The sequence below is a fragment of the Eleginops maclovinus genome, chromosome 7, assembly GCF_036324505.1.
Source record: "Eleginops maclovinus isolate JMC-PN-2008 ecotype Puerto Natales chromosome 7, JC_Emac_rtc_rv5, whole genome shotgun sequence".
NCBI lineage: Eukaryota > Metazoa > Chordata > Actinopteri > Perciformes > Eleginopidae > Eleginops > Eleginops maclovinus.
Genome location: NC_086355.1, coordinates 2,760,870 through 2,788,253, shown reverse-complemented (window position 1 = coordinate 2,788,253; position 27,384 = coordinate 2,760,870). Strand labels below are relative to the sequence as shown.

General features: G+C 41.4%; 2 protein-coding genes across 2 annotated transcripts in view; one reads left to right on the top strand and one right to left on the bottom strand.

Annotated features, from left to right (window-relative positions):
• slc49a4 (solute carrier family 49 member 4) overlaps positions 1-16,849 on the bottom strand; it is a 48,373-nt gene extending 31,524 nt beyond the window's left edge. Inside the window, exons 1-4 of the mRNA XM_063887336.1 lie at positions 16,436-16,849; positions 12,494-12,587; positions 3,582-3,847; positions 2,875-3,004 (exon numbers count right to left, since the gene is read on the bottom strand). Coding sequence (XP_063743406.1) covers positions 2,875-3,004; positions 3,582-3,847; positions 12,494-12,587; positions 16,436-16,736 — 791 coding nt within the window. The 5' untranslated portion in view covers positions 16,737-16,849. The remainder of the gene's footprint in view (positions 1-2,874; positions 3,005-3,581; positions 3,848-12,493; positions 12,588-16,435) is intronic.
• Positions 16,850-17,211: 362 nt separating this feature from the next.
• hspbap1 (hspb associated protein 1) lies at positions 17,212-26,906 on the top strand. Its single transcript, XM_063887335.1, is given in 8 exon segments — positions 17,212-18,052; positions 18,055-18,162; positions 18,947-19,131; positions 20,450-20,586; positions 21,058-21,229; positions 24,855-24,938; positions 25,322-25,423; positions 26,083-26,906. Coding segments are annotated over 8 exon segments (1,506 nt in total). The 5' UTR covers positions 17,212-17,970; the 3' UTR covers positions 26,719-26,906.
• Positions 26,907-27,384: the final 478 nt, after the last annotated feature.

Here is a 27,384-nt window from a genome sequence, read left to right as displayed (position 1 = left end):
TACATAAGCGTTGGCTCATGTTTACGCAGATTTGGCTCAAGTATGCGTCTACAAATCAGAGAGTCAACGGTTTGATCCCCAGCCAATGCAGTCAAAGAGTCCTTGTGCAAGATATTTAACCCTAAATTGCTCCCATAGTGTCCGGTATTAAAGTGTATGCAAGTCACTTTGGATAAAAGCCTCAGCTAAATGTCACGTTACGTGATAAAAAGGATCCAAATTTGGTTAATTCAGTGAGGAATTTGAACAAAGAGCACTGGGATATGATCAGGCTAAGGGGCGGGACATCTCTAAGCTGTTAACCAATCAACAGAGTCGGCCAGCTAACCAATCAGAGCAGACTGGGCTCTGGTTTCAGACAGAGGGTGAAAAGAGATGCTGCAGCACAGGCAGTATGAGAAAAATAAAGAGCTTTCTGAACATTAAAGCATGGAGACATGACCCAGGAGAGGAACTGAACACTAATATGAACCTGGAACTTATCATAATATGGCCCCTTTAACAGAGCCCTTCAAACGTTCTGTATCAACCCATGGCTCTTTAAAGTTGTATTCCTTTCTTTCCGAAGTTTCAGTCTACTACCTGCATGAGTGCACGTGGAAACATAAGACTCAGAAATCAGTTTCCTGTTTGCTCCGGGTCCATCCCTGCAGGATATCTCTCAGTCTAGATGCTGCTGGATGGAGATACAGCGCCTTGCCCAAACAGGCCACTGGAAAGCTGCCTATCACGGGTGGAACAGAAACCCTCTCAACTGCATGGCCTAGTTACATTGGCCCGTCTGTGTGTGTGTGTGTGTGTGTGTGTGTGTGTCTGTGTTTGTGTGTGTGTGTGCATCTGTCCAGAACCATGCACTGGGTTGATATCAGCCTGGTTCCTGTTATCTATCTGAGGGGAGCTCTTAAGCCTCTCTGTGCTGGTCGGAGGCATGTGGAAAGCATGGCACTGCAATGAAGCAATTTCATTCTGCAGGGGACCGGATGCAGCCAACAAGGCAAGGCCAAATCCCCGGCTACCCTCGCCCAGAGTGTCCTTCCCCCTTTATTCTGCAGCCACTGCCATAGGCTACATTCCTCCACATGCGAGGCAAACAGTGCCTGCTGGACCAATACTGCCCTGGTGGAAAGAGGGAAGGGTATTTACAGTGGGGACGGGTGCTCATCACGTGTTCCCCAACAATCAGATTAATTTGTATAATTTGGTCAAATGTGGTGGCAGTGTATGAGTGTAAGAATAGCCGATGCTCCTGCTAGTGCTAATGGGGATACTAAAAAAGAATAAGAGTAAAAGAAGGACAAAATGATGCTAAAACCTACCAAACTGCAACCAAACCAGGACTAAAGTATGGATAATAAACTTGGGATGCCTGCTTCAACGACAGCGATATGTGTAATATTTTCTCATTGCATAAGGGAGGCTTACGTAAGGTCTTGGACAAGGCTTGGATCCTCATTCGGCCCCCCCCTCCGAAAGAAGGGTCTGATTAAATCATGTGTGATTGTGTTCAACAGATACTGTGCTTTAACTTTCACAAAATGTGTTTGGTTTGAATCACTTTTTAACAAAGCCGCTGAATAATTCAATCATGGTCTTTTGTGCGCTATGACTTACTGTCTTTTTGTCCCACGTCTAATGTCCCCCTCTTATAAATTAACTAGCACCCTCAGTAGAATTGGTTTAGTCGGCCACTGCCTGTTTGATTAGAAATACAGGTTAATATTTTATTATTTGGCAGCACTAGTGAAGTAGGCCTTCCAGCTGTGAACTTGTTTTGACATATAGACACCCATGGTGCTGCAGTCGTTGGAGAGTGATTCAATCACAGTCCCTACCTTTTCTCTGAGCGGTTTCCCACCGAGGGAATAAACAAAGGTGGTGAAACATGAATAAATGCATCCCAGCAGTGCGATTCAGGCCCTTGTCATCACAGACTCTCTTTGTGTAACCGCATGCATCAGCGCTGCCTGGAGAATACCCTGACGGTTGACCCTGATGCAGAGGATGATGTTGATTTCAGAAGCAACCAGTGTATTATAGCTAAGTAATTAATCTAGAGGGAGAGGCTGGGGTTTCTTTGATAACAACCCAAGCAGATGGTGAGTGGCAGACCCCTTCATTAAGATTCCTCATCCTTCTCCAGCCTCTGTCACTTTAACTTTCGGAGACAAGGAGCACGCAATGCAGCAGCAAATAAGAGAAGTATGCTCCTGTCGGCTGCCGTAGTCTCAGGTCATACAACAAAACAGAACCTGAGACTCATTTTAACAGCCAAACTTAATCAAGGACACATCAAGGAAGGCATAGTGAATAATGTTTGGACATAATGGTGCCGTAGATTGGTGGTAGTGGACTTCAGTTTTTAAAGAGGCCCTATTATTGTTTTGGGGGTTTCCCATTCCCTGTAGTAGGTTTTTGTGCATGTAAATGGTCTGCAAAGGCTAAAATCCCTGCCTGAAACGCCTCCATTGGACCCCTTTGTTTACTTCTGTAGCACAGGCTAAGGGGCGGGACATCTCTAAGCGGTTGCCCAATCACAACAGAGCAGAATGGGCTCAAGATACAAATATGAACCTGGAAATTAGCATAATATGTCCTCTTAAAATACAAACACATTTGAGGGGATTTAACTTTCCTTAAATCCAATTTTTTGAGAAGGTGGATCAATATGATCTAAAAACTCTTTCCCATTGGAGCCTCTGGAGTCTTAAAGAGGTGAAAGGTGATGTTGGTCTATCAGAAAGACTGTGTGTCCTTCAGCAGGTGTGTGTATTAAGGTGAATAAGTGTGTGTGTGTGTGTGTGTGTGTGTGTGTGTGTGTGTGTGTGTGTGTGTGTGTGTGTGTGTGTGTGTGTGTGTGTGTGTGTGTGGTTGTACCTCAGAAGTCTGCAGATGCTGCTCCTGTAACTGAGTCTCTGGCTCGCAGCGGCCACACTGGGAGGGATGGGAGGACGTGTGGGGAAATATATCAGGACGGCCACAAAAAGCACAGCAATGGCAGCCAACTCTGCGGGAGCACAGGGACCAAAGATCAAACACACACATGTTAGTACAAATAGAAGACGGTCACACTCATTTGTCATGAAACTTAGAAAAGCACTGGTTAATATCCCAACGAGAAAGCAACCCTTTTTGCTATTTGGTGGTGTTGTAAAAGCTCCATTGTCATTTCTTAACCTCTCAACCTGTGGATTGATCGAGCGGCGGCTGCCTCACATCGATCTGAGCTTTCTTTTGATGACCTCTAAAACTTTAGCTGCACAAACGTTTGTCTGCTTTGTCCTTTTGAAAATTAATATCAATACTACCTTGGGTTGAACAAAAAGCTGCAGCCTCGATCCATTACTTGTTTCTCCTTTCGGCGTGCTTTTAATTTTCTGAATCAGTTAAGCATAACAGTGCCAGCGATGTAATTTGCAGCGGGCGGTTATGAACAGTGTAATTGGGCTTTTTTGGCATTTCTGTTAAATTTCTGGATCCCCCGGCCTGATTGTTTTTGTGTCCCTCGACGGGGCTGACATGATGTAGAAATGATGTGCTATCGATCCTTTGTGCCCCCGGAGGTTCTGGCTTTCCGTTAGTACCTGCATACATAACCATCTGGATCCGGTCCCGGATGAAGTTCTCATAACCTGCCGTCACCGTCGCTGTGGCCGTGTTGTTGGGGGCCGGCACCACTAGAGGTCCGATTATGAATGAAGCGGCCCCTCCCAGGTAGGAGAAGAGGGAGGCCACGGCCGTCGCGGTGGCTCTCTGGTCCGGCGCGAACCACGTGGTTGAGAGGAAGGGTCCGGCGCTCATTATGGTAGGGCCCGCCAAACCGTTCAGAAACTGGCCTCCGTGTATAAACCTGTGAAGGAAACAGGAAGGAGGAAATCACTTTCATTTACCAGGAAAAAAAGGACAAACATCACCACATTTTTGGAAATTGTTGTAGTTAGCATTAGCCTTAGCAGTTAGCATTGCCCTGGTTCCCTTGACCAAAAGGGATTTGCGAATATTGTAGAAATAAGATCTGTGCAATACAAACATTTGGGATACTTGCACGGTAAGTCCAGCAGGATAATCTCCACATATTAACATCTCTTTTATGCTTTTTGAGGCCAGAAATGCAATCACAAGAAGTCAAAACGGAACTACATCACAGTCACATCACCACCGCTAAGCTAAAGGCGGCTAATATTCGGCGTGATGACGTTCAGTAGACTTATTTAGTCCCTTTTTTGAAGACATTTAGATGCTTCAGACATTCATGAGTGCCACAGATCTTATTTAATCTTATTGCAAAAACACGTTGACTTGGGAGACATGCAACCAAAAGTGTTCAAATGCTGACTAATTTCTGGGTTTTAGGGCTCAGTCCTGCACCACTCGATGTCAATAACTGTAATCGTGTAATGAGCTTTGGTGTTCACGCTCCTAATACATTTTCCGCAGCACGGGGACTCATTTAAAATGCATGTTAAAGAATAGCAATAAGGTTATTATATGATAATGGTGAGACCAGACACTGAAGGTACTTAAGTGAATCTGGCTCATTAAAGTCTAACACCCATCCAGATGTGACAAATCTATTTTTCTCAGCTCGGCTGCTTTCAGCGAGGGTAATGACGCTGAGTCTGTCTCTGGAAGGCTGAGTGTGAATCTGCAGTGACCTTGAAAATGTACCATGGGTATATTAATGAAAATCTGATCCCATATGATATTTAACTTTACGCTGTCCCTGAACAGGAGGGAGCTTTCTGCTGCCAGCTGTTGCAGGGAGGTTGCACGACACTCAGGTGTGGAGGACTGTGACGCCTTTAAAGGTTCGTAAAACAACCTAATCAGGAGTTTAAAAAATGTCTAGGTAGGAGGACTTCCTGCGCTCAAAACAAGTTTGAGGGGGCTCTCAGAACGAACCCTGATGAACTTTAGCATCCAGCCATGGGATTTAAACAGGTTTAATGGGTGGCAATCAACCAAAAGATCACTACCACCTGGAGATGGTGCTGTGACTTTGTGACCTACAGGGGGTGTAGACAAATACAATCAATAATCATAAGTTTGTGGCACAATTTACAGAAAACCTGTTGTTTTCCTTGAAGATTGTGTCTTTTTTTTGACTGAAAACTGTATTACAAAGGCCTTTCCTTTGTGTCGGCCCTCTTAATAACACACTGCAATCAGATGTTAAACAACAAAGACGACGATCAAACGCGGCTGCAGCAAAGAGCCTCGGTGCTACCGGCGTAAAAACAGAGGAATGAAGCTTTTAATAATATCTGATGAGATAATGACAGGCTAAGGAGTGGAGATGAGGTGTAATTATCTCTGGGGATGGAGCAGACGGAGTCCAGCACGTATCAAAGTACAGCAGCTTCAGACTGAGAGGTGTGAGACAGATGTTCTGTAAAACATCCCTCTGTCTGATTGTCTGTGAGCCCAGCAAAACTGTTCTTAAGTACACATTTGAGGTGCTTGTACTTTACTTGAGTATTTCTATTTAATTTGGTACTTTATACTTCTACTCCACTACAATTAAAAAGGGAAGTAATGTCATTTTACTCTACACTATATTTATCTACCAGCTTTAGCTACTTTTAACAAAATGCATCTCTAAAAATTAAACTCCAGGACTAACTCCACATTTAATCATTATTATATCATTTAAGTATTTTACAGAAAGTCAATCAGAACTTTGTCAGCAAATAGCAACAATATTATGTGGAAATATCACATAAATAAAAGAATTACATACACACATAAATGAGTACTTTTTATACTTCAAGTACATTTAGCTGATACTTTTGGACTTTTACTCAAGTAAAGCATCTGGATAATTATTCTTCCTTGGCTCCCGTGTTTAGTCTGTATTTTATTCTGGTGTTTCTGCATTAAGATTGTCAATTTGACAGCTTGAAACTTTATCTGATTCTTATTCAACATAAGTGAGCGCCGGCTGGAGGGAGAGAACTGGATGTGTGGAACGTAATTCCAACTTAACTTTAGGACCTAGTTAACACCAATCTGGAAGACTGAATAACACCAATTAGTTATCAGTAGAAAATGAAATAACATGTTCAGGTCTTAAGGGCGGATGATAACCCCTCCACATTTACTATTTAATATAATACCAGACTTTAGTTAAAAAGCTGGTTTTATGAGACTGTTTTGAGACTCACTGACACACATAGCTGTAGTCAATCAATGTCAAAACATCATTCTGACAATTCTCGAAAATTCGCTGTGTGGGGATGACAACTGTATTCAGACAGGACTCAACACCAGTGCTGACGAAACTGCGGCCACACTGTGTTCAATCTTTGACTGAATAGAAAACAATATTTATTCTTATTTTAAAAAACTATGCGATCAGGGAATAAGGGAATGAAATCTTGACAGAAATCTGACGCCAATTTTCCATGTGCTTCGACGTGTTGCGTTCAGGTACAACGTGAATATTGTTGAATATCCCAAACTGCATTTATAAAGGAAAACTCTTCAGGCTTAAAAACTCTAGAGATCAGATCCTAAATACTCTGTTGGTTTTTTTTATTCACCCTACTCCTTCTTTCTTTGTAGATGAGTCTCATAAACTACAAGACATCCATCAAGTTGGCATTCCTCAAAACATTCTTCCCTTTCGATTTACGAAAACATGCCAAAAAAATAAGCAAATCCCCTCAAATCCTTTTGTGATTTCTCAAACACAAAAAGCTGCAGTTCAAGCTTGTTTGAAAATGGTATTAGAAGTTATATATCCAAACATCGATCCAACATTATGAGCCCTTTGATTGAACTTTCTGAACTTTTGAAAACCATGCATTACAAAGTTTGCTCAGTACTTTATTGAGTCCCGAGTGTTCCTGTGCATGCGCTCCCAGGCAGGATGTGGCTGTGGAGATTGCCTTTAATGTGACAGGTGATGAGGACGGATGGAGAGTAACGTGAGGACGAGGGGTCCCACGGGGCGGCACAGAGGCACAACTGGATGATGTATTTAATAAGTATTGATGAACCCTGTCACACAGACTCTGACCGAGGACAACAGACACAATATATCCATCTCAAAAGGGGTCGGCCAGTCCTGTGTTAGTCCCATGACCTCCTGCTGTGCGTGTTTTCCAATCAGTGTCTGAAGGAGTCTGAGATGCCACTGATGGACACTTACTAATCACACACGATTATATTTATCTACATATTTAAATAAAAAACAGAGGCAGAGAAAGGGTGAGAGAAAGCATGCAAACACAAGGGAATCACGAGGGTGAAAAAAACGTCTTATCTTTGATTCGAGAGTCGACCTAATCACAGCGAGGTCTAATCAGAGCGCTTTCTCTCCTCGTGTGAACTTCACCAAACAAACTGAATTGTTTTAAAAGTCAAATAACTTCCACAACAATTCCTTGATTTCCCAGAAGAAACAAAGGATCTTAAAGCTCAAAACAATAAGGTATAAAGGGGTTTACTTCCTCGAGAGGCTTGTGTCTTAAAAAGGAAAGGAAGTCAAGGCGCCTATCAAACATGAAAGAGCACGAGAAACAATCGCAGCTCTGCAGGGGGCTGTCGAGGGAACTTCTAAAACTGGGAGAACTTTAGTCAAAACCCATGTTTGATCGCTCTTACAATGCCCTTGAACTCATCACATTAACATTTCTGGAGACTCCACTGTGAGGATCCCTTCCTGTTTCTGAATCACCATCTAAGAAAGCGGGGGTCCAACCTACACTAGTTACTTCTTTATAAATTACACAGTAGTATTCATAAACCCACTCTTCAAATAAATTCAGTCAATACAAAAAAAATTCTAAGAAATCTGAGTTGATACAAAAAAAGTTGGAAAACTTATTTGCATATCAAGCTTGAAATAAACCCTTCATATTTCCCCCCTAATCTGAGGCTTCTGTTTAAGGGATGAGCTGCAAACCCTTAACGAGATAAGTGAAACCCTATGGAGAGCCGTCTTAACTTAAGACGAATAATTGACCTACATTTAATTCAATCAATCAGTCAACCCTCACATCGGACAAGCAAGAGCTTCCAAAGCAACCCAAAAGTTAACGTGGAAAAATGGAAGAAACCTCTTCCAGGACGGACAGACGTGCAAGAGATGTCATGTGTCAATAACAAAAAGGGAACACAGGTAGTCCAATGCATGTGTCCATAATAACAATAAGATGGATCCAGGTGGCAGCCATCAAAGAAGTACTAAGTTATAGCATCAGCATCATGTTGCTAACTTATGAGGCGATATACCTCACCTCTACTGATTGGTCGAGCCCTTTGTGCATTTCTCCGTATGTGGCCCTCAGTGAAAATATTTGGATACCCCTGATCCAAAGCATACTTATAATATGACTTCATGAAAATGCAGGTCACCACACAAAGCTCTTAAAGCCTGATCCTGTTCCACTCCACTACTGCAAAGCAAAGAGTGACATCTACTGGCGATTCGTGCAGCTGCACGCTCCCATCAGCCTGTCTGTCCTTTACTGGGATCGTCCTCCATGGCATCCATTAAAACATGGCTTCAAGGGGTTTCGACCTATCACATTTAAGATGCAAATGAGGCTGAACTGTGTCAGATCTCACATTTGCAGAGTGATTCAAGTTGTCTCGTTGAGATCAGTGAATACGGGATCTAAAGAGCTGAAGGTCACGGCTGTGAAAGGTTGGCCTTATCGTCCAATGGGAAAACAGCTGAGAAGTCTCATCTGGGCTACCTTAAACTATGACACACACCAAGAACTGACATATATGCGTTAGTAGCTGTATTTAGGGAACCAACACATGCTGGAGCTGCTGGTTTCTCTACCGGACTGAGGCTTCAATGTTGCTGAGCGCTGGACAGTCCTGCCCAGTCGTGATTTTGCAGCCCTGTTTCTGTTTGATTCCATTTCCCTTTTACAGTAAAGGTCTCGGGCAATAGCGTGTTTTGCCCGCATGCTAGACTGATGTGCTTTGGATAGGATCATCCAACAAAGGTCCAGTAGATTTGCAATGATGCTGACCAACATTAACGAAAAATTGAAGTGGTGACAGATGACAAATCTGTGAGAGACCCCACATATTACGGCATGTTATGACAGTTTAGTCCTCTGGGTTCCCTCACTAACAGATCAATATTTGTCATTTGAAATTGGTGCAGCAAAGATGGACTTCAGAGCAGATTGGGGATGTAAAATACACTGTTTACAAACCTTAAACCACAGAAATTGCCTTTTTAAGGGGGAACAGAACCAAAATTGCAGTGTGCATTGTTTGTATGTTGAAAAATTGCTTCATTCTTCACTGTTAGGAGGAGGGAGACTGACTAGACAAGATTTCATGCAGTGTGTATACCACATTAGGAGTGTTCTTGGCAGAGGGTCTGGAGAAAATTGAAGACTTCAGGATATTAATTTAGAGATTGTTATGAAGCTTAAAACAAAGCATGGTTGCTATTTTGCTGAAATCAAAGGTCTATAGCCTATTATTAGAAGGGAAACGCCATCAATTGCAGATATAGGACCATTTTAACTTGTGAAAACTGTGGTATAAAGCAGTCTGTGACTAAGGGGAACGTTGTCTGAGATGGTAGTTATCTTGGCTTGGAGTTACACCTTTTGTTTCAAACTCAATCTGACATTTACCAGTCCAGTAAAAATCATACGGGACGTTAAGTGTATGGTCAGTATAAGTGGCTCTTACGACAGCCTGAACGTCAGGATATCTTGGCCTCCCACGCCTCAATTTATGACCAACAAAAGGACGACATAAGACAGAGTACACTTTAAAGGGGTCGAGAAAGATAAAACAAATAGTCCGTCCCCTAAAGGTAAAGGGTTTTAGTTTTGATTTACAGATATAACTTCAACTACACCTATAATTCCTGACAGACCATAAAATAAAATAAGGCTCAGAGTTTGTGAGTGTGGTTGACTTCGCCGAACAGGTACAGTAAATATAACCTCCTCAAAATTTAGACCGCTCCACTTTTATAACGGAGGATGACCGTTATAACAGCTTGGTACAGAATTAAAGGAAGGCCCTGTTCACTGTCAGACCTGATGTAACGCAGTGATCTATGAAAGGTTTGGAGTCCAAGATGACACGTAGCAATCATGCTTAGTCTACATGCGTGTTTGAGTGTGTAGAAGTGGACTTATGTAAAAAGACTTCACCCTTAAAGGTGCCCTGTTTAATTTCTAACTTTTTTGTATTTCATTCCTCTCCTGGGACATGTCTCCATGCTTTAATGTTGAGAAAGCTCTTTATGTTTCTCATACCGCCTGTGCTGTAGCACCTCTTTTCACCCTCTGTCTGAAACCAGAGCCCAGTCTGCTCTGATTGGTTAGCTGGACCGGCTCTGTTGTGATTCTTAGAGATGTCCCGCCCCCTTAGCCTATCACGTGCGATGTGTTGGAGCGCTGGCCAATAGAACTTTGGGATTTTTGCCTTTGGAGACCGTTTACATGCACTAAAACCTATATAACACACTACAGGAAATGGCATAATAGGGCTTCTTTAATGTAATGCTGTGGAACACACACACACACACACACACACACACACACACACACACACACACACACACACACACACACACACACACACACACACACACACACACACACACACACACACACACACACACAATGATAACACCACAGATCCAGCTGCAACACTTGACATTTCACAACAGATTTGACTCCCTCTCAGCTTCAATCATAAGGGATTCTTTCCCCTCCTCTTCTTCCTAATCTACCTTAAAAAGTGGGGTTCTTATTTCACTGAGCCTGTATCACTTCACCCCCGACTCCTCACTCCACAGCCTCATGAGACACAGAGGGAGATAAATGGGAAAGTAAAATGGATTTCCTTCTCATTTAAAACCCAAATGTAGTTTTTTATATAAATCCTCGAATCCGCAGAATCAAAAGCAACTGATTCTGCGGGAATACAATTTCCTCTATGCATTGATATTCGCCCGCCTCTCTGTGGAGCCCCATGGTAATCATTAGACAGATTACCGCTCACATAATATTCTATGAAATGACGTTTTGAAGAAGCACATTATGATTGAGTGACCTTCTCTGGGACACTCCGACATTGAGAATAATGGGATTTATTTAGGGGGAGTTTTCCAATGATGGCCTGTCAAAGCGCTCTCTTGTACGGGAAGAAAAAGGAGGAAAGGAAACGTAGAATAAGAACATTATTCCAACAGAATTAGACTGTCTTTGTATTTTCCTGACTGTCGCTATATGTACTTTCAGTTCCATAAAAACACTTCTTGACGGGAATCAGTTCAGCTAAATACAAAAAGACAACCCTATAAACTGCAATTATATTTAGCAGTTCCTGTTCACTGGTGTTGCTCCTGCTGCTCGTACTTTCATCAGTAATAGCAACACGTCTTATGAATGGTAATGTCTGTCTTACAAGATTTACATGTCTCAACAACTAGTGGATGAATAAATGTTTTCATTTTATTGGACATTTTACTTTTACTTCATTCTAAAAAAAGAGCAACTGCATTATTAAACCCAATTTTCCTTGGGATTAATAACTCTGATTCTGTTAGAGACTCAAGGCCATCTCAGGAAGAATTGCCAACACTTTGGAGACCTTAAAAAAAAAGTAATATATGAACCCTTAAATACCAAACACCTGCAAAACTAATTAAAGTGACACAGACTCCTTTGTGTTTAGAGCCAATTAGCAAATGTTATCAACATAGATGAATCTGCCATTATTTATCCAAGTCATTCTTTTGTGTTAGAAAATAGTCAAATATTCCCAAGGTGACATATAGAAGTTTCTATCCGTCCAAAATCCCAAAAAATATGAAGTTTATCAGGGGAGTTCTTCCAGAAAAATAAAGTATAAGGGCAATACTGTGGCGCTGATCTTGTAGATAAGATCATGGCGCCCGTATACGAGGTGGCGTTGGACGTTAACAACAATCTGAGCTCGGTAAAAACAAAGCTGTCTCTGCCGTCTGACCAGACATCTGACACAATCTCCAATATTTCTGGACTCATTATACCGTTTCTGACCAACAGAGATATTGTTTTCTGGCAGCACTTTAACATTTTAGGGGGTAAATCTGCATTTTGGTTTGAGGGCGCACCACGTCAGTAAGAGGGAGCAGAGACCCTGATACCCGGTTTAGACTGAACCCTGATTGTTATATTAACTTAAACCAGGGAGGGCTTATAAATTGACTGAATCCTTTTTCAAATGGTGTCTGATTAATTTCCCGTGGATTAACTAATCCACTAATCTTGTAAATTAGATCACAAATCATGGAGCACTCATTAGACGAGGAGAGGTCCTAACTTTTGGCAGGCTGCTCTTCTAGTCTATAAACTGATGCACGTAGCTGGCGGTCTGATGGAAAAGTTTGCATAATAAATCAAATTATGTAAAATTATGGAAGGTTTATGACTGCACCGAGGATCACGAGTCACTCTCTGCCCTCTTTTTCCAAAACCTCTCAAATAATCATCATCAGAAGGAGGAGGCTCACCATCTCCTGAGAGGCTGTTCCGTCAGAGGGAGGCTCCGCAGGGCCGCTCCGAGGAGCATCAGGAACCCCGAGAGGAGGAGCGACGCCCGCAGTCCTGGAGGACACAGAGAGGGTGATGAGGAGGGGAGAAAGAGTTCATGTTGACAAATAATTAAATGGGGTTCAGAGGCTAAACACGGTTATGGTCACCACCTCGTTCTCAGGTTTCCTTGAAAGAGGCCGTGTCATGCTTTTTGGGATTTCCTGTAGTGTGTAATATAGGTGTTAGTGCATGTAAATGGTCTGCAAAGGCTCCCTCCAGAAGGAATTGCTCTCCCATACACTCCCCCCCCCTGCCTGAAACACCTCCATTGGACTCCTTTCTTTACTTCTGGAAGTGACATCACTATGTAACACTTGTGCTCCTATTGGCTAGCACTCCAACAAATTGTACGTGATAGGCTAAGGGGCGGGACATCTACAACAACAGAGCTGGCCGGCTAACCAATCAGAGCAGACTGGGCTCTGGTTTCAGACAGAGGGTGAAAAGAGGTGCTGCAGCACAGGCAGTATGAGAAACATAAAGAGCTTTAAAGCACAGGTGAAAGAAATACTTCACAGACCAAGTTCCTTTCTGCGTCAAATTGTTAGTTTCTACTCTCAGTTACCCCCCCCCACATGACGGCCAATTGAGGAAACTCTCTCCACTTCCCTGTTCTCCTTTTTCCATGCCGGTTGCAAAAGCTTGAAAATTCACATTGTCTTTGTGAATTCATCATGTCAGAATTCTAGTGCTGCAGACATACAATGGACTATTCCTCGTGCACGCGGGTTAACATTTCCCTGCATTTGTACAACTTAAAAGTCACTAACCTATAATCCTCAGAGGCCTTTAAAGCAGGACTGGAGTTTCACCACCACTCACTGAAATATGTGAATGAGCTCCTTTTGACACCCCCTGCACCGTCAGCATATGTACCTTTAGCCTCCCTTGTGACTTCACCACACATGACTTATTCCAGTACCCCAGCCTCTGTTGGATGGCAACTATACTGTGCTGCTGTTCATCACCAGCCTCCAGCCTCAAGGAAGGGAAACTCCCAGCGGAGCACTTTCCACACTAACAGGTTGGAGAAGAGCCACTAAGTGTGTGTGTCTGTGTGTGTGGGTGTGTGTGTGTCATACACAGACAACAGGCCTGAGGCAGCCCCTGGATGTCCTGTTGGGTTTTTTAAACGAGGTCACACCCCGGCTTAATGCAATTTGTGAGTGCTGAATGAGCTGCACTGACTCGATATGTAACTCGGAGGCAGAATAAGCTGCACGCTGGGTACAAATTGAGTATTATCTTTACAGGTATGAAGAGAAACTGGATTATTTTACTTTTTATACAGTCTTACATTTATTACCACTCACTTAGAGCAGCAGATGTGATGAGCAGGCTTCCTTATCCTTTCCCAAAGTCGAATTCCAACACTTTTCAAGGTGCATTTTGAAGCACCTTACAACTGTTGTGAATACACCTGTATACAGCATACAGTATGTTAGTATACTGATTATTGCACTACTTACCCAGTTTAAATTAGAAGTGTTTGTCCTTTTAACAAACAATATGATTTCTTTCTAAAAGAGGTTGAAAACAAATCACAACAAACGTATTTGTTTTCAAATGTGTCGCCTTTTAACAATAAGACTGAGCTTTCTTGTTAAGCTTAATTAAAAGAAAATGCACTTTTAAAATATTTGAAACACAACATGTCACTGTTTTCAGGGATTTCCCGCAGCTGTAGAAACCGTGGATGTGATAGCCTTTGTTTGAATTAAACAAACCACACACGCAGCAACCTCTAATTGTCGATGAATCAGCATCACAAGGTACGTTTTGCAATGTCTTAGTCTTTGTTTGATGAGGATCTTGGTGACTGTGGTGTTGCTACTGCGCTGTAAGTGTTTATGCTGTCTGACGGTGCAGCCGGGTCGCTGTACAGTCGGTCAGGTGGTGCAGGGGAACTGGTTAGGTGAAGTGAGCTGTGACTCAGCAGCTCAAGTCAAAAGCTCTACTGCATGCCAAGCATCTTACGAAGGGTTCAGAGGTTTCAACACCATTGTGAATTTAGAAGATGTACCACAAGTTGTTTTTTTATGCATCAGCACTTTTAACTTTCACATTCGTCCTTATCTGATGCACGACAGAGGACACTGAAAAAACACTTTGCACTAAACTTATGTTCATTTTAAAAGTGGCAGGGGTTTCAATACACTGTTTTTAATGCCAAGTGTTCAAATTAATATACAACTAAAACTACTTCTGATCAATTTTCTTGTTGAGTATGTTATAAAAAGACCAAATACTTGCTTTGGCTGCTTGTTGATGTCTCTGTTTAATACCAAAAGCCTTGACTACTGGGACCATTACACGTATTTATAACAGTGTTTACAGAACTTACTTTTCTGGACTTTTACTTGTAACAATATAGTGTAGTAAATAAGTAATACTTAAGTAAACAATCTGAATTGATATGATATAACAGCTATTGAAATATGAGAGCTCATGAAAGCATTTTGAGGATGGAGGCTTGTTTGTTAAACAACTATAAGGAAAAAGTGAATATTTAGCTGTGATCGACGTCTACTCGAGTTACAGGATCTGACGGATCAGTAAATAGTCTGCAACCTCAGACAACTGACTAACCTCTGTGTGAGATAAGACTATCAAGTGGGTATCAAGCAACAACAGCAAACATTTGAGTGACTCATTCATCAAACATATTAACATATCAGGAGTTGGGGGGGGGGGGGGGATTCAAACAAGAGGCAGACAGTTATGCTAGGATCTGTGGTGTAAAGAAACTAAGTTCATTTACTTGAGTATTTACATTTTTTGCTAATGGTGTACTTTTCCTCCACTACATTTATTTAACCCCTTTAGTTGCTAGGCAGATTAGGATGAATGATGGTAAATATAATCAGCCCTTAAATCAGACTGTAGTTCACCTGCAGTAAATCCAGCAGCTACCCTGCAGTATACAAAGCCATTCAAACTAGCTGCACCTTTACCAGCTCTGAGAACACTTTAATGATCAATCATTATAAAACATATCAGAGATATTATTCTGAAATGGACCAATCAGACAATGACTACTTTTACTGTCGCTACTTTAAGTACATTTAGAGGAGAGTACTTTCTACTTTCACTGGAGGAACATTTAGAATACTTTTACTGTGACAGAGTATTCCTACACTCTGGTACTTCTACTTTACTCAAGTACAAGACCTGAGTACTTCTACTTTACTCAAGTACAAGACCTGAGTACTTCTACTTTACTCAAGTACAAGATCTGAGTACTTCTACTTTACTCAAGTACAAGATCTGAGTACTTCTACTTTTACTCAAGTACAAGATCTGAGTACTTCTACTTTACTCAAGTACAAGATCTGAGTACTTCTACTTTTACTCAAGTACAAGATCTGAGTACTTCTACTTTACTCAAGTACAAGATCTGAGTACTTCTACTTTACTCAAGTACAAGATCTGAGTACTTCTACTTTACTCAAGTACAAGATCTGAGTACTTCTACTTTTACTCAAGTACAATATCTGAGTACTTCTACTTTTACTCAAGTACAAGATCTGAGTACTTCTACTTTACTCAAGTACAAGATCGGAGTATTTCTACTTTACTCAAGTACAAGATCGGAGTACTTCTACTTTACTCAAGAACAAGATCGGAGTACTTCTACTTTACTCAAGAACAAGATCGGAGTACTTCTACTTTACTCAAGTACAAGATCCTGAGAGTACGTCCTTCAAGTATATATTTATAGTGCATTGTTTGAGGAGTCTAGGACTTAAGGTTGTCCTTTCCATAACAATACAGTAACGACTGGTTCATCAACATTTTAAATATCGAAAATTCAGACAGCACCATTATTTCAGTCTCAGGACACAGTGTACCAAACTCACCTCTTTTATCCATCAGCCACATAAACAACAGCCAAGGGACGAATCCCACCGGGCCCCACAGCACCAGAACCGCGATGTCAGACTTGGTGAAGCCGAAAGCGTGGACGGCTGAGTTCTGGATCGGGCCCCAGAAGTTCCACACCATCCCCTGCATGAGAGCCAGCAGGGAGAACAGGGTCAGAACCAGCCATCTTCTGCCGTACACTCGGCTGTTAACTGGGGCACTGTTTGTTATTGTTTCCGCATGAGAAGGGACGAGAAGCGGCTCCCTCTCGGCCTCGGTGCTCGGACCGGCACCCATCGTAAGTAAAGAGTCTGTGTTGTGTTAAAAATCCACGTTTCAAAGGCTGCACATTAACGTGAAAAAGAGACTTCTGTCGAGGACAACAAAATAAAAACAGCCGATAGCTTCTTGTTTCTGTCAGTTAACTATACTGCGCATGTGCAAACGGAGGTTTCCTGGGTAGTGGAAACTGTGGTCCTCTGGCAGCCATTGTGGCTCGTCAGGTTTATTTAGTTTCATTTTATTTTCATATAAAGTAAATATATAAACAAATAAAAAGGAAAAATACAGTTTCATATCTCACATTAAATCCATCCCTCCCTTTTTATAAATATGACTATAATAGAAGAAAAGAAATTGGTGAAGTTTTTGCTCCTGTTCCAGAGCCGGAATGGAGTAGTTTCACCGTTACGGGACGTATGAAGAAGCCTGTCATGTGACGTTTGTTTACTTCCGCCCAAAGCCTCCACTGCACGTGTAGTGAAAGGTGAGTTGTTCGTAGTTGTTATGTCTCTACTATTTCTGCGAAGTTAGCTTTCAAAGGATATTAGCTCATTGGAAAGGAGAGCTACGCTTGTTTCAGATCGTAAACAGAGACCCTGGCTAATAATAGTCTGCTTCTGCTAAGACAAGTTCAGCGGATAGTTTGGCAATTTGAGAAGTTCATGTTCTTCTTAATGTTATCTGAGTTTTCTGCTAACGTCACAAAACGTCAATATTCTTTCATGTAATTCTAGATAGTAATCCGAGATGAGCATTGTTGTCATGAAAGTGCTTTACAGTGAATACGATCAGACAGGAAGTAAAAGTCAGATACGTGATCCTTTTATAGACGAAAACAAAGGTGAAGTATTGACAGCAACATGTCAGTTTACACACTTATATGCCTTAACTGATGATGTTTTTTAACTCAAACACATTGTCAAACAATAATGAGGATTTTTGAAATCTGACAAAGATGTGAACTAGAACTTTGTTTTCCACTTTATTAAACAACTTATCAAATATACCAGAAAAAGGCACATCATACACAAGTGATCAATTACGGATTAAGGTGTGTCAAAATTGGTGAAATTGTTGGGCTTTTTTACTTTTACAACGTTTAATCCCACACAAAAACAGTTATTCAGAAGGCATACAAATTCCCCTTTCTCCTGCTGAAGTTAGGAAGCGTATAAGGTAGTAGGCACAGGGATAATATCTAAACCAGTTGTTTAATAGCTAAGCTGCTTAGTGTTTTAACCCACAGACCATGGCTGCCCCTGACTCTGTTAAAGCCTTCAGCCCAGAGAAGGCTCAGCAGATTCTGCGTCACCTGCAGCAGCCAGCAGTGTTCACGACATGACCGACGGCTGGCCGGCTCTGCGCTGGACTGCAGAGCACCTGTCCGGCTGCCTCCACAAACTCATCCGATTCAGACTGGGGAGAAAAGAGGAGACAAACAGTAAGAACAGGAGATTTATCCTCAATGAATAAAGCCATTTGTATTTATTGATCTGGATTCAACATGCAGAATCTTAAAGATTTCCTGATTGAGTAATCAGTGGTTTACTTTAATGCAAACTTCCCGCTGTTAGACATCAATCCAAAGCACTTTCCTAATGGCAATGCAATTTCCATTTCCATTCAAAACCTCCTCCATTATTGATCATTTATCAATTTCAGTTTGGTAGACGTTTTCTACCGTCACAGAATTTTCAGTGAGCAGATAATAATTAACTGCTCATATACAGATTAGAGTGTAGTTAGCATGACGTCAAAAACATCACATAAGAAAACTAAACACTGAGGGTCGTAGGCCTGGAGCACCTGGTGTATTTTGGCTTCCATGTGGCTCTGAAAAAGCTGCCGTAATGATTCCTCCTGTGATAAATATCAGAGAGCCTGTCCTCTGATAAAAGCCAGCTAATTAAATTTGGGAATAATTTTTCAGCTGCAACAGCTGACAGGAGGGCATTTCTCAGGAGGGATTATAAATGCCATCACTCAACCATTGACACACTTTGTTTACTAGAACAAACACAGGAATAAATCTCTACATCTGTGATTTATTTTTCTCATAGAAATGGGTGAAATTAAATTCCATGCCTCTGTGATGATGCATAATGCCGTGATGCTGGTTTATAACTTGTGTTGTTTTAGCATAAAACAGTGGAATTGTTTACAGAAACTGTGCCATCATTTTCCAGTGATTACTCTCATTCTTGTTCTTTTTCTCGCTCTCATAGCGCCTCTGTTTGAAACCCAGTGTTCCTACGTGGAGGCAACACTGGAGCACTTCCTCAGCTGGACCCGGGGCCAGGCGGAGGGTGATGTAGGGCCTCTCTGTGAATACCCCAAATCAGATTATTGGGCCTACGCTGACTACAAATACATCGCCTTATTGTTTCAAGATCAGCCTGCCATGTTTGAGGTAATCAACTTCCTGTGAACATGGATGTTGTTAAATCACAGGTGTCTCTACCGGGACATGTCTCCATGCTTTAATGTTCAGAAAGCTCTTTATTTTTCTCATACTGCCTGTGCTGCAGCTCCTCTTTTCACCCTCTGTCTGAAACCAGAGCTCAGTCTGCTCTGATTTGTTAGCTGTTGTGATAGGTTGACCAATTAGAGATGTCCCGCCCCTTAGCACCATCACGTACAATGTGTTGGAACGTTAGCCAAGAAGAAGCGCGAGTGATACATAGTGATGTCATTATGTTATGGAAGTAAACAAAGGAGTCTAGTCAAGGTGTTTCAGGAACCTCTGGATTTTAGCCTTTGCAGACCATTGACATGCACAGAAATCTATATAACACACTACAGGAAGGGAAACCCCCGCAATAAGCATAATAAGGCCTCTTTAAGAGGGTTTTCCATTATGTGTGTGTGTGTGTGTGTGTGTGTGTGTGTGTGTGTGTGTGTGTGTGTGTGTGTGGCGTGCGTGCGTGCGTGCGTGCGTGCATGAATCTGTAGGATTTGGATTTACACATGACCCAAAAGCATGATCTCACATCCTGTAGAAGCAGACAACTTTAAATAGAATATTCTTTATGTGATATTAACTTCTAAACTCATGGCAAGTTTATCAACAAATTCAACTTTTTTTAGAAAGAGCCAAAATATTAACTTTTCTAGTCGTTTTTCTTAGATACTCTTAAACATTTGATCCATTTTTCAATTTAATGTTAAGCCGTTGCTCATCACGACTTTATATTAACTGCTATTCTCGTCCTCTGGAAAGTAAAGACATCAAAGTGCCATCCTTTCTAAAGCCACTGCCACAAATTAATTTCCTTTTTTATCTCTGTGCTAAATCTTTATTAGGCATCCACCTGCAATTATTACCAGCTGACATTCATGCCTTTAAGACAGGCAGGCGGGCGGGCGGGCGGGGGCTCTTTACAGGATAAATGGTGCTGGGGAATAAAGTCTGAGATTGACCAGTCTGTCATTTAAAGCTGCCTGCATGTATGGTAATGACTTCATTATTCACGATGCTGTCGGTGTAGCTACACCTACACTGACAGGACATGATTGACAGACCGGTTTTCTTTAAAACATGACAAACACTGCACAGAGACTTCCGTTGGTTGCTTATAATAGGCCTTGTCAAAGCGGATGATGAGGTGGGGGTGAGCTTATAGCAGAGTCGTGAAAATGTCATGTCATCACGGACAAAAAGCGCATTAAAACTAATTATTTTTCCCATTATTTCAGATTGATAATAGGCATTTGAATGTGTGTTGCAGGACGTACAGTGGTCCGAGTTTGGTTTCGAGGGACGTAATGGGAGGGAGAGCACTGTGTGGATCGGCACAGAGGGGGCCAACACGCCGTGCCACCAGGACTCCTACGGCTGTAACCTGGTGCTGCAGGTACAAGGACGGTAAGGAGCACCGTAGGTAGACTGAAAATCAAATCAAAGTTTATTTTACAGCCCATATTCTGAAAATGTGTCTGTTTCAGTGGGCTTTACAGATTAACAGACATAGTAAATGATACATAAATGAAAAGAAGTACATCTGAATAAATAAAAGATCAAATACAAAACAATAAAATACAGTGTAATACCGTAAAATGTAAGGCTCAGGAAGACACGCATAGGGAAATGTCTTCTGGTGGTTTCCCTGACGTCCAGTGCTCCTCTTTCTTTCCCTCCCTTCTTCCTCCTTAGTAACACTCATTATTTTGCTGAGCAAGCGATGTGTTATCGAGTTTTAGCAGCCTCTGAAATGTCCAAATCGACCAATCAGAATCCGGTGTTCACAGTGCAATAAAACTTTAACTAAATTGACTTCAAACAACGATCTTACCCTCTTTTCTTTTAATCTGAACTTATACTATGTCCCGTGTGCAGGAAGCGCTGGCACATCTTTCCTCCGCGGGACACCGTCCACCTTTACCCCACCAGGATCCCCTATGAGGAGTCCAGCGTCTTCAGCCAGGTGGATGTCCTCCGCCCGGACCTGAGGAGGTTCCCTGCGTTTCACAGAGCCGGGGCCCACATTGTCACTCTGCAGCCCGGGCAGGTCAGGACTCTTGACACAGTATTGTTTTGCAGGTCCTTCATTTTAGACTTTTACTGGGATCGTATCGCACTGTTATGTTTATTTGATGGTAAATGCAGGTGGGTATTGTCGTCTATTGGTCACCAAATGTGTAAGTTACGCTTTCCTTTTTGCTCTGACTTTTTAAAATTCAATAACCGTGTACACTTTAGGTTAGTTTGGTGATTTTCTACTCTAGCAGGCCCCCAGTTATTGTTTTATTTCTGTCTTTTAGAGGTATTTAAAAGGTCTAAAAGTCATTAAATGTGCACTTTAACCATGTTCAGATGCCCTGAATGCACCACAGAGATGACATCATTTGCTAAACGTCATCAGTTCTGCTCCCTTAAGGATGCCGTTTCTTTTTGTTTTGCGTACATTGAATGCTAAATAGTGAATTAAATTAAGAGTTGACCTGTCATAGTGTCCACTGCTGCCAGAAAATGAGCAAAACCTGAAAGAAAAAGACAATTTCCTTCGCCATAAATATAAACTCAGTCCCCATTAAGGTGGTACATTTTAATTTATGACCCAATGAGGTGTTATTGCGGAAATTGTTTATATGTTAAAGTTGGAATAGTGATCGAGGCATCATTTTGTTCTTCCTTTAACTGTAGTAGAAGCTTTTCTGCTCATGAAAAGAAGGGTTTTTACAGAACAGATGGTTTTCCTTCCTGTTCTTACCTAATTTTAGACAGTAGGAAGACTTGAGATGAAATTAGGAGTACACATTTTATCACATTTAACAAACTAAATCATGTTAAACAATCTCTTGGTCCAGCTTTTAAATTATGAGGGATTCCTTAATCGACAGTAGACTTAACTAGTGATTCATTAAGATTGAATGAGGGAATTAGTCTAAATATTGATGAGAATAATTGTATGTTGCAACCATTATAAGACTATTAAATAAAACAGCTTAATCTGATCTGAAAAGTTATAACAAATACAAATCTCCTGCAGGTACTGCATGTTCTCAGTGAAACCATACGGAATAGTAAAGTAATAGATAAATAAAAAAGGTGTCAACAATTGAAATAAGTCACCACATTATTTTCCTCTGTTGTGTTTTTCAGACTCCACCATAAGTCTTCTGCTGATGTTATGCAGCACTGTAGATCTATTATGGGGCAAACTGCTTGTGACACCGAGGCAATAACCATGAAATATTGCTTTATTGGTCCTTAAGAACAGAACACCTGAAAGAAAACTCAACAGTGAGATTTATTTGCCGTGATGTCCTCCATAAATGTGTGAAACCAGGCAACTGTCGTGACTTGGGTCCCAATTAAGATGAGGCCTTTGGTTATATTGCATCACCTTTAACGGACTGCAGATTTTTTATGGCTGGAAGTGGAAAGTTTAGTCAGAAGCTTCAGGAGAAGAGTAACAGGGTCAAGTGACAGGTGATCAAGTGACAGGGTCTGTCAGAGTGCCGTCATTTTCTCTACTCCAAAATCAGCTGAGTGCAGAGAGGGCAGCATTTATGATCGAGGTGTAGTGCAATCAGAAAATGGCTGTCACGGTGTCCTGATTTCCCAGCCTTCTGTAACTTTTAAAGTAGTTCCCAACTCTGACTTACTGCAGAACTTTCTGATGTGTTCGTTCCACTTTGCCTTGTTTCAGATTCCAGCTGCATTGTTTTTGTTTTCCAAGAGTCAAAGTGGTGACAGAGCAATTAGCCTTCTGTCTCTTTCCACTATCTGCTGGGGCCTGAGCACACTAAATACGCTCCTATCAGCAGCGGCACATCCAGCTGTCTGGTAACTCTGAAGGAGTGGGGGGGGCGGCGTGCAGGTAGGGGTCACCACTGATTGGGCCGCTCGATTAAACACCTTTAATATCAATTAAGAATTGACTTTATTATAAAGATTAAATAATCAATATAAAACTTGTATTGAGACTCCTGATACTGGTTTTGTCTTCAGGTTTTAAATCCAGCGCACGCCTTTCATTTACAGTGTTGTTCGTTGCCCCCCACCCACTAAAAGCCCACATTTTCTAGACAGTCAGGTAAAGTTCAGAACGAGCCAGGATGAAGGAAAGCGAGACTTTTTTTTTACCCAAACAGAGTCTATTTAAATTATTTTTCTCGATTATTTAAAATATAATTACACTTGTATTTCTTATACTTATTTATTTCATCTTTAATTTATTTAATGTATTTCTTTCATAATTTATAGTTACTTTTATTTTATTTTATTTGAAATTTAAAGAAAATACATTTGAATTATTTCATTTTAGGATTTAAAGTCAAAGATCATTCATTTAAATAATTGTGATCTCAATTTTGCCCAGAATAACGGTGATCATGGTTTTTTCCATGATGAGCAGCCCTGTAGGAAAATCATAATGCTTTTTAAGGTCGATTGATAATGGGAAAAGAACTGGGTAAAATATCCTAACTGTATTTAGTTCCCAGTATCACAACCTGTTGTATTATTATCACAGCAAAAAAATACCTGGCCAGTGATTGAATTTGAGAGCACAGATCCATTTCCATTCATTTTATTTATGTAACAGGACTGGGAAAGTGGTAGCGCAGCAATCAAAACAGAGGCAGTGATTGAATCAAAAAAGGCTTTATTTTTACTTAACTCAAAAATACCTTTCAAAACCAAGGCTAAGGTAGCTGGGCCGCTAACCGACTTACCAGCTCTCCAAACTTGTTCTCAGAGAGGGTGCTTCCTGCTGCCTCCGTATGCCAACACTAACTGAGCTTCTCTGTCTCCTTTGTCTCCCTTGAAGGAGTGATTAGCACCTGCTGTGTGGGTCTCCACACCTGCTCCCAATACTGCTGATTGGGAGAGGGTGGAGCCACCTGTTGGGGATGTAGGTGCCTCCAACTACCCTGCCTCTCAGCCCCTTACATTTAGTACAGACACAAACAAGAGGACATTCCCATCTCACAAAGAAGTGAAACACAATAATGTAATAACATTAATACCACTCATGAGACAAAAGTAAAAGAACAAATCAATAAACATTTAATAAATAAAGACAAGAAGACAGAAAAAACAGTTAATAAGATCTCTATAATATTTCAGATAACTAGGCTGAGAGTCCAATACATCCAACAACCAAAAACACACACATTTGATATCATTCCAAATCGTGCCACTCTTCTCTTTGATTCTTTGTGGCGACATTCTTTTTGAAACACCTTAAATCCAGATCACTCCTTGATTGAGTTTTACCCAGAGGAATAACTGAACGATCGCTACAAGTTCACTTCGATTATTTCCACCATTGCCCTTTTGAAATACTCCTGCAGCTGACACCGAGTGTAAAGTTTTGGTATCTACAGCCATCTCCTGATAGATCGCTCCACCTCTGCAAATCAAATCAGAGGACGGATCGTTCCTCTTGTCTTGTCAGACGGCCGCCAGCGAATGAATCAGCACTGCTGACCAGGCAGGGAATCAATAATGAGGCTCCCTCATTTCAATAAAGCCGCTGTATTGTAAGTCACTGTGCTGAGGGGGGAGAAGGCGTATGCTGCCATCTAGAGGAGGATCATCATGTAGATGTGCATCACAGGACAAAAAGGAAAAGGAGTGGGTGAAAAATCGAAGCCTCTGCTGACGTGTTTATCTCCTCTGCTCAGGTGCTTTATGTCCCCCGACACTGGTGGCACTATGTGGAGTCTTTGGATCCCATCACTGTCAGCATCAACTCCTGGATCGAGATGGTAAGAAAACCCAATCCTGAGCTATTCAACCGTCCTGAAATAATAAAAAGAGAATCATCATCTCTGCTTTTTGTCTTTGCCCTGAAAACCTCCTGCTGATGTTGATCCTCACAGCGCTCAACATTTAAATCAGGCCCCTCTCACTTTGAATAATGAACCGGTCCGACAGTAAGAGATTCCCTGTCATTACGATGAGTGTGTGTTCACAACAAGGATTGTGTGCTGCATTGAAAAACCTCCCCCACAGCCACACGAATGTTTATCTAAAGAGAGAGTTCCTCTTCAGCTTTCCCTGCAAGGTCAAAGACAATCTCGCTGCAGACTGTCTCCATCATTCAGGGTAATTATCCCGAATTCTCACTCTGCTCTGTCTTCCCCTTCAGGACGAGGACGATGTGGCGAGAGTTGGTGAAGCTGTGACCAAGGCTGTCGTCTGTGCGTTTAAACGTGATGAAGACCCGGAGGACTGGCTCAATCCCACCGAGGTAGCAAAGAAATGTTCACTTTTACAGTTCAATTATCCAGGGTTGGATCTCTGGGCGATCAATGGGGTTGATTGGCAGTTCCAAGTCTTTTTATTTCTATTTTACAGGATAGATAAGAGAAATTAATAGGTCATAACATAACAGTCCAAGTACACCTAATATTTGTCTTCTTAAAAGGCCCAATGTTGGATTCAAACCTAAAAAAAACCTCCTACCTCCTGCCCCACAAACATTATGCATTGTATAAATGCGCATCATGTTAACAACTCCTCCTTAAAATATAATATAATATCCTGCAATGTGTCATATATTGTCATATATTCACTGTACAAAGTGTATTTAGTTTTGTATATTTATATTTGGTGTAAATACTTTTTTTCATGTTAATTGTTAAACTTATATCCTTATGTTGTTTATGTTTGCACCTCCAGACACCAAAGCAAATTCCTTGTATGTGTAAGTGTACCTGGCAATAAACTCGATTCTGAAAATGAAAATGATGCCGTGCACAGTTATCATCACCTTCATCAGTGTGGATGGTTGTATGGAGATGTATTGCATTTGGATATAAAAGCAACCACACACAGGAGGCCTTTTTAAGTACCTGGCTGCTGTTTTTTGGATCTCTCTGTGACAGCTTGTCTGTGTTGTTCCTGCAGGAAGGCGTAGCGTCCCATGATGAGAACATGCAGTGTGTGAACCTGGCAGTGAGAGCTTGTGCTCAAAGACAAGGAGGCTCCTGCCACAGAAAAGCGACCCAGGACCCAAGAGACAGCCGCACATTAAAGCGTGACTCCAGTGGACAAATCAGGAGAAACAGCAATTTGTTCTCAGATTCTGCACCTTTCAGTATTCCCTTCGGACCACATCTCATCCCCGTGTGCTGTCAGCAAGAGTATTCTCTGGAAACCGAGAAACATTTGGAGGTCAAACCTTCCCGAAACTCTGAAGTCAAATCTCCGGAGGCCTGCACCGTCAGCTCAGATGCAGCACAGAGGACAGCCGCTGTCAGAGTGCAGCAGGACAAACATGAATGTAGCGATGGTTCAAATCAAAGTACACCGCGTGACGGTGCAGTTTTGACATCACATATCTCTTCAGAGGATTATGAGGAACCTGTGCACAGAACAATAACCACTAATGACCTTTTGGACTGCCTGCTGCATCCTGATATCATCGCCCGTGTCGCTGAGCTCTTACTGGAGCGGCAAACAGATAGTCACAGAGACACGCACCGTCCCAGCTTTAATATTTACTGTAAAACATTTTATATACGATTTTCATTACAGCTGTAATGTTTGGCTGTAATGAAAATCGTATGCTCTTTGCATAATGATGGTGCTGCAGGAACGAGTCCTAAAAAGTCGGCATTTTTGCATTGCTGTTTCACTCTATTGGTTTTGCTTCGAAACAAGAGCTGTGGTTAACACAAGCCGAAGAGATTTTCATGTTGTCTTTTACCAAATAAAATATGTCAATGTTTTCCCTCACTATTTTTGGTTCTTGCCAAGGTACACATAGACATGCTGGGGATCGAACCTCTGACTTTATGATTGTTAGACATCCATTTACCCCTTGAACCAAAGCCACCAGTACATATTGCCATGAAATGTTGCCGGGCTTGCCAGTTTTAGGACACCCACCTCCGACAAAATATATAATAAAAAAATACATGAACAATAACCATATATTTTTTTAAATGTTCATGTGATCCACTGAGCCCAAATCAATGTGTTTTCTGCTGTATAGCTCAGTGGTTAGAGCTGGCAGCCCATAAACATATACCCCCCACCTCTGAGTGACATAATAAAAAAATACAATTATAATTAAAAAGAAAAAAATACAATTAAATAATAAATAAATCTAAAATTGTATTAATAATAAAAAATACAAATATTTAATAAAAAACATATATTAACAATAAAATTAAAATAAAATAATGATAAAAATATCACAGATTC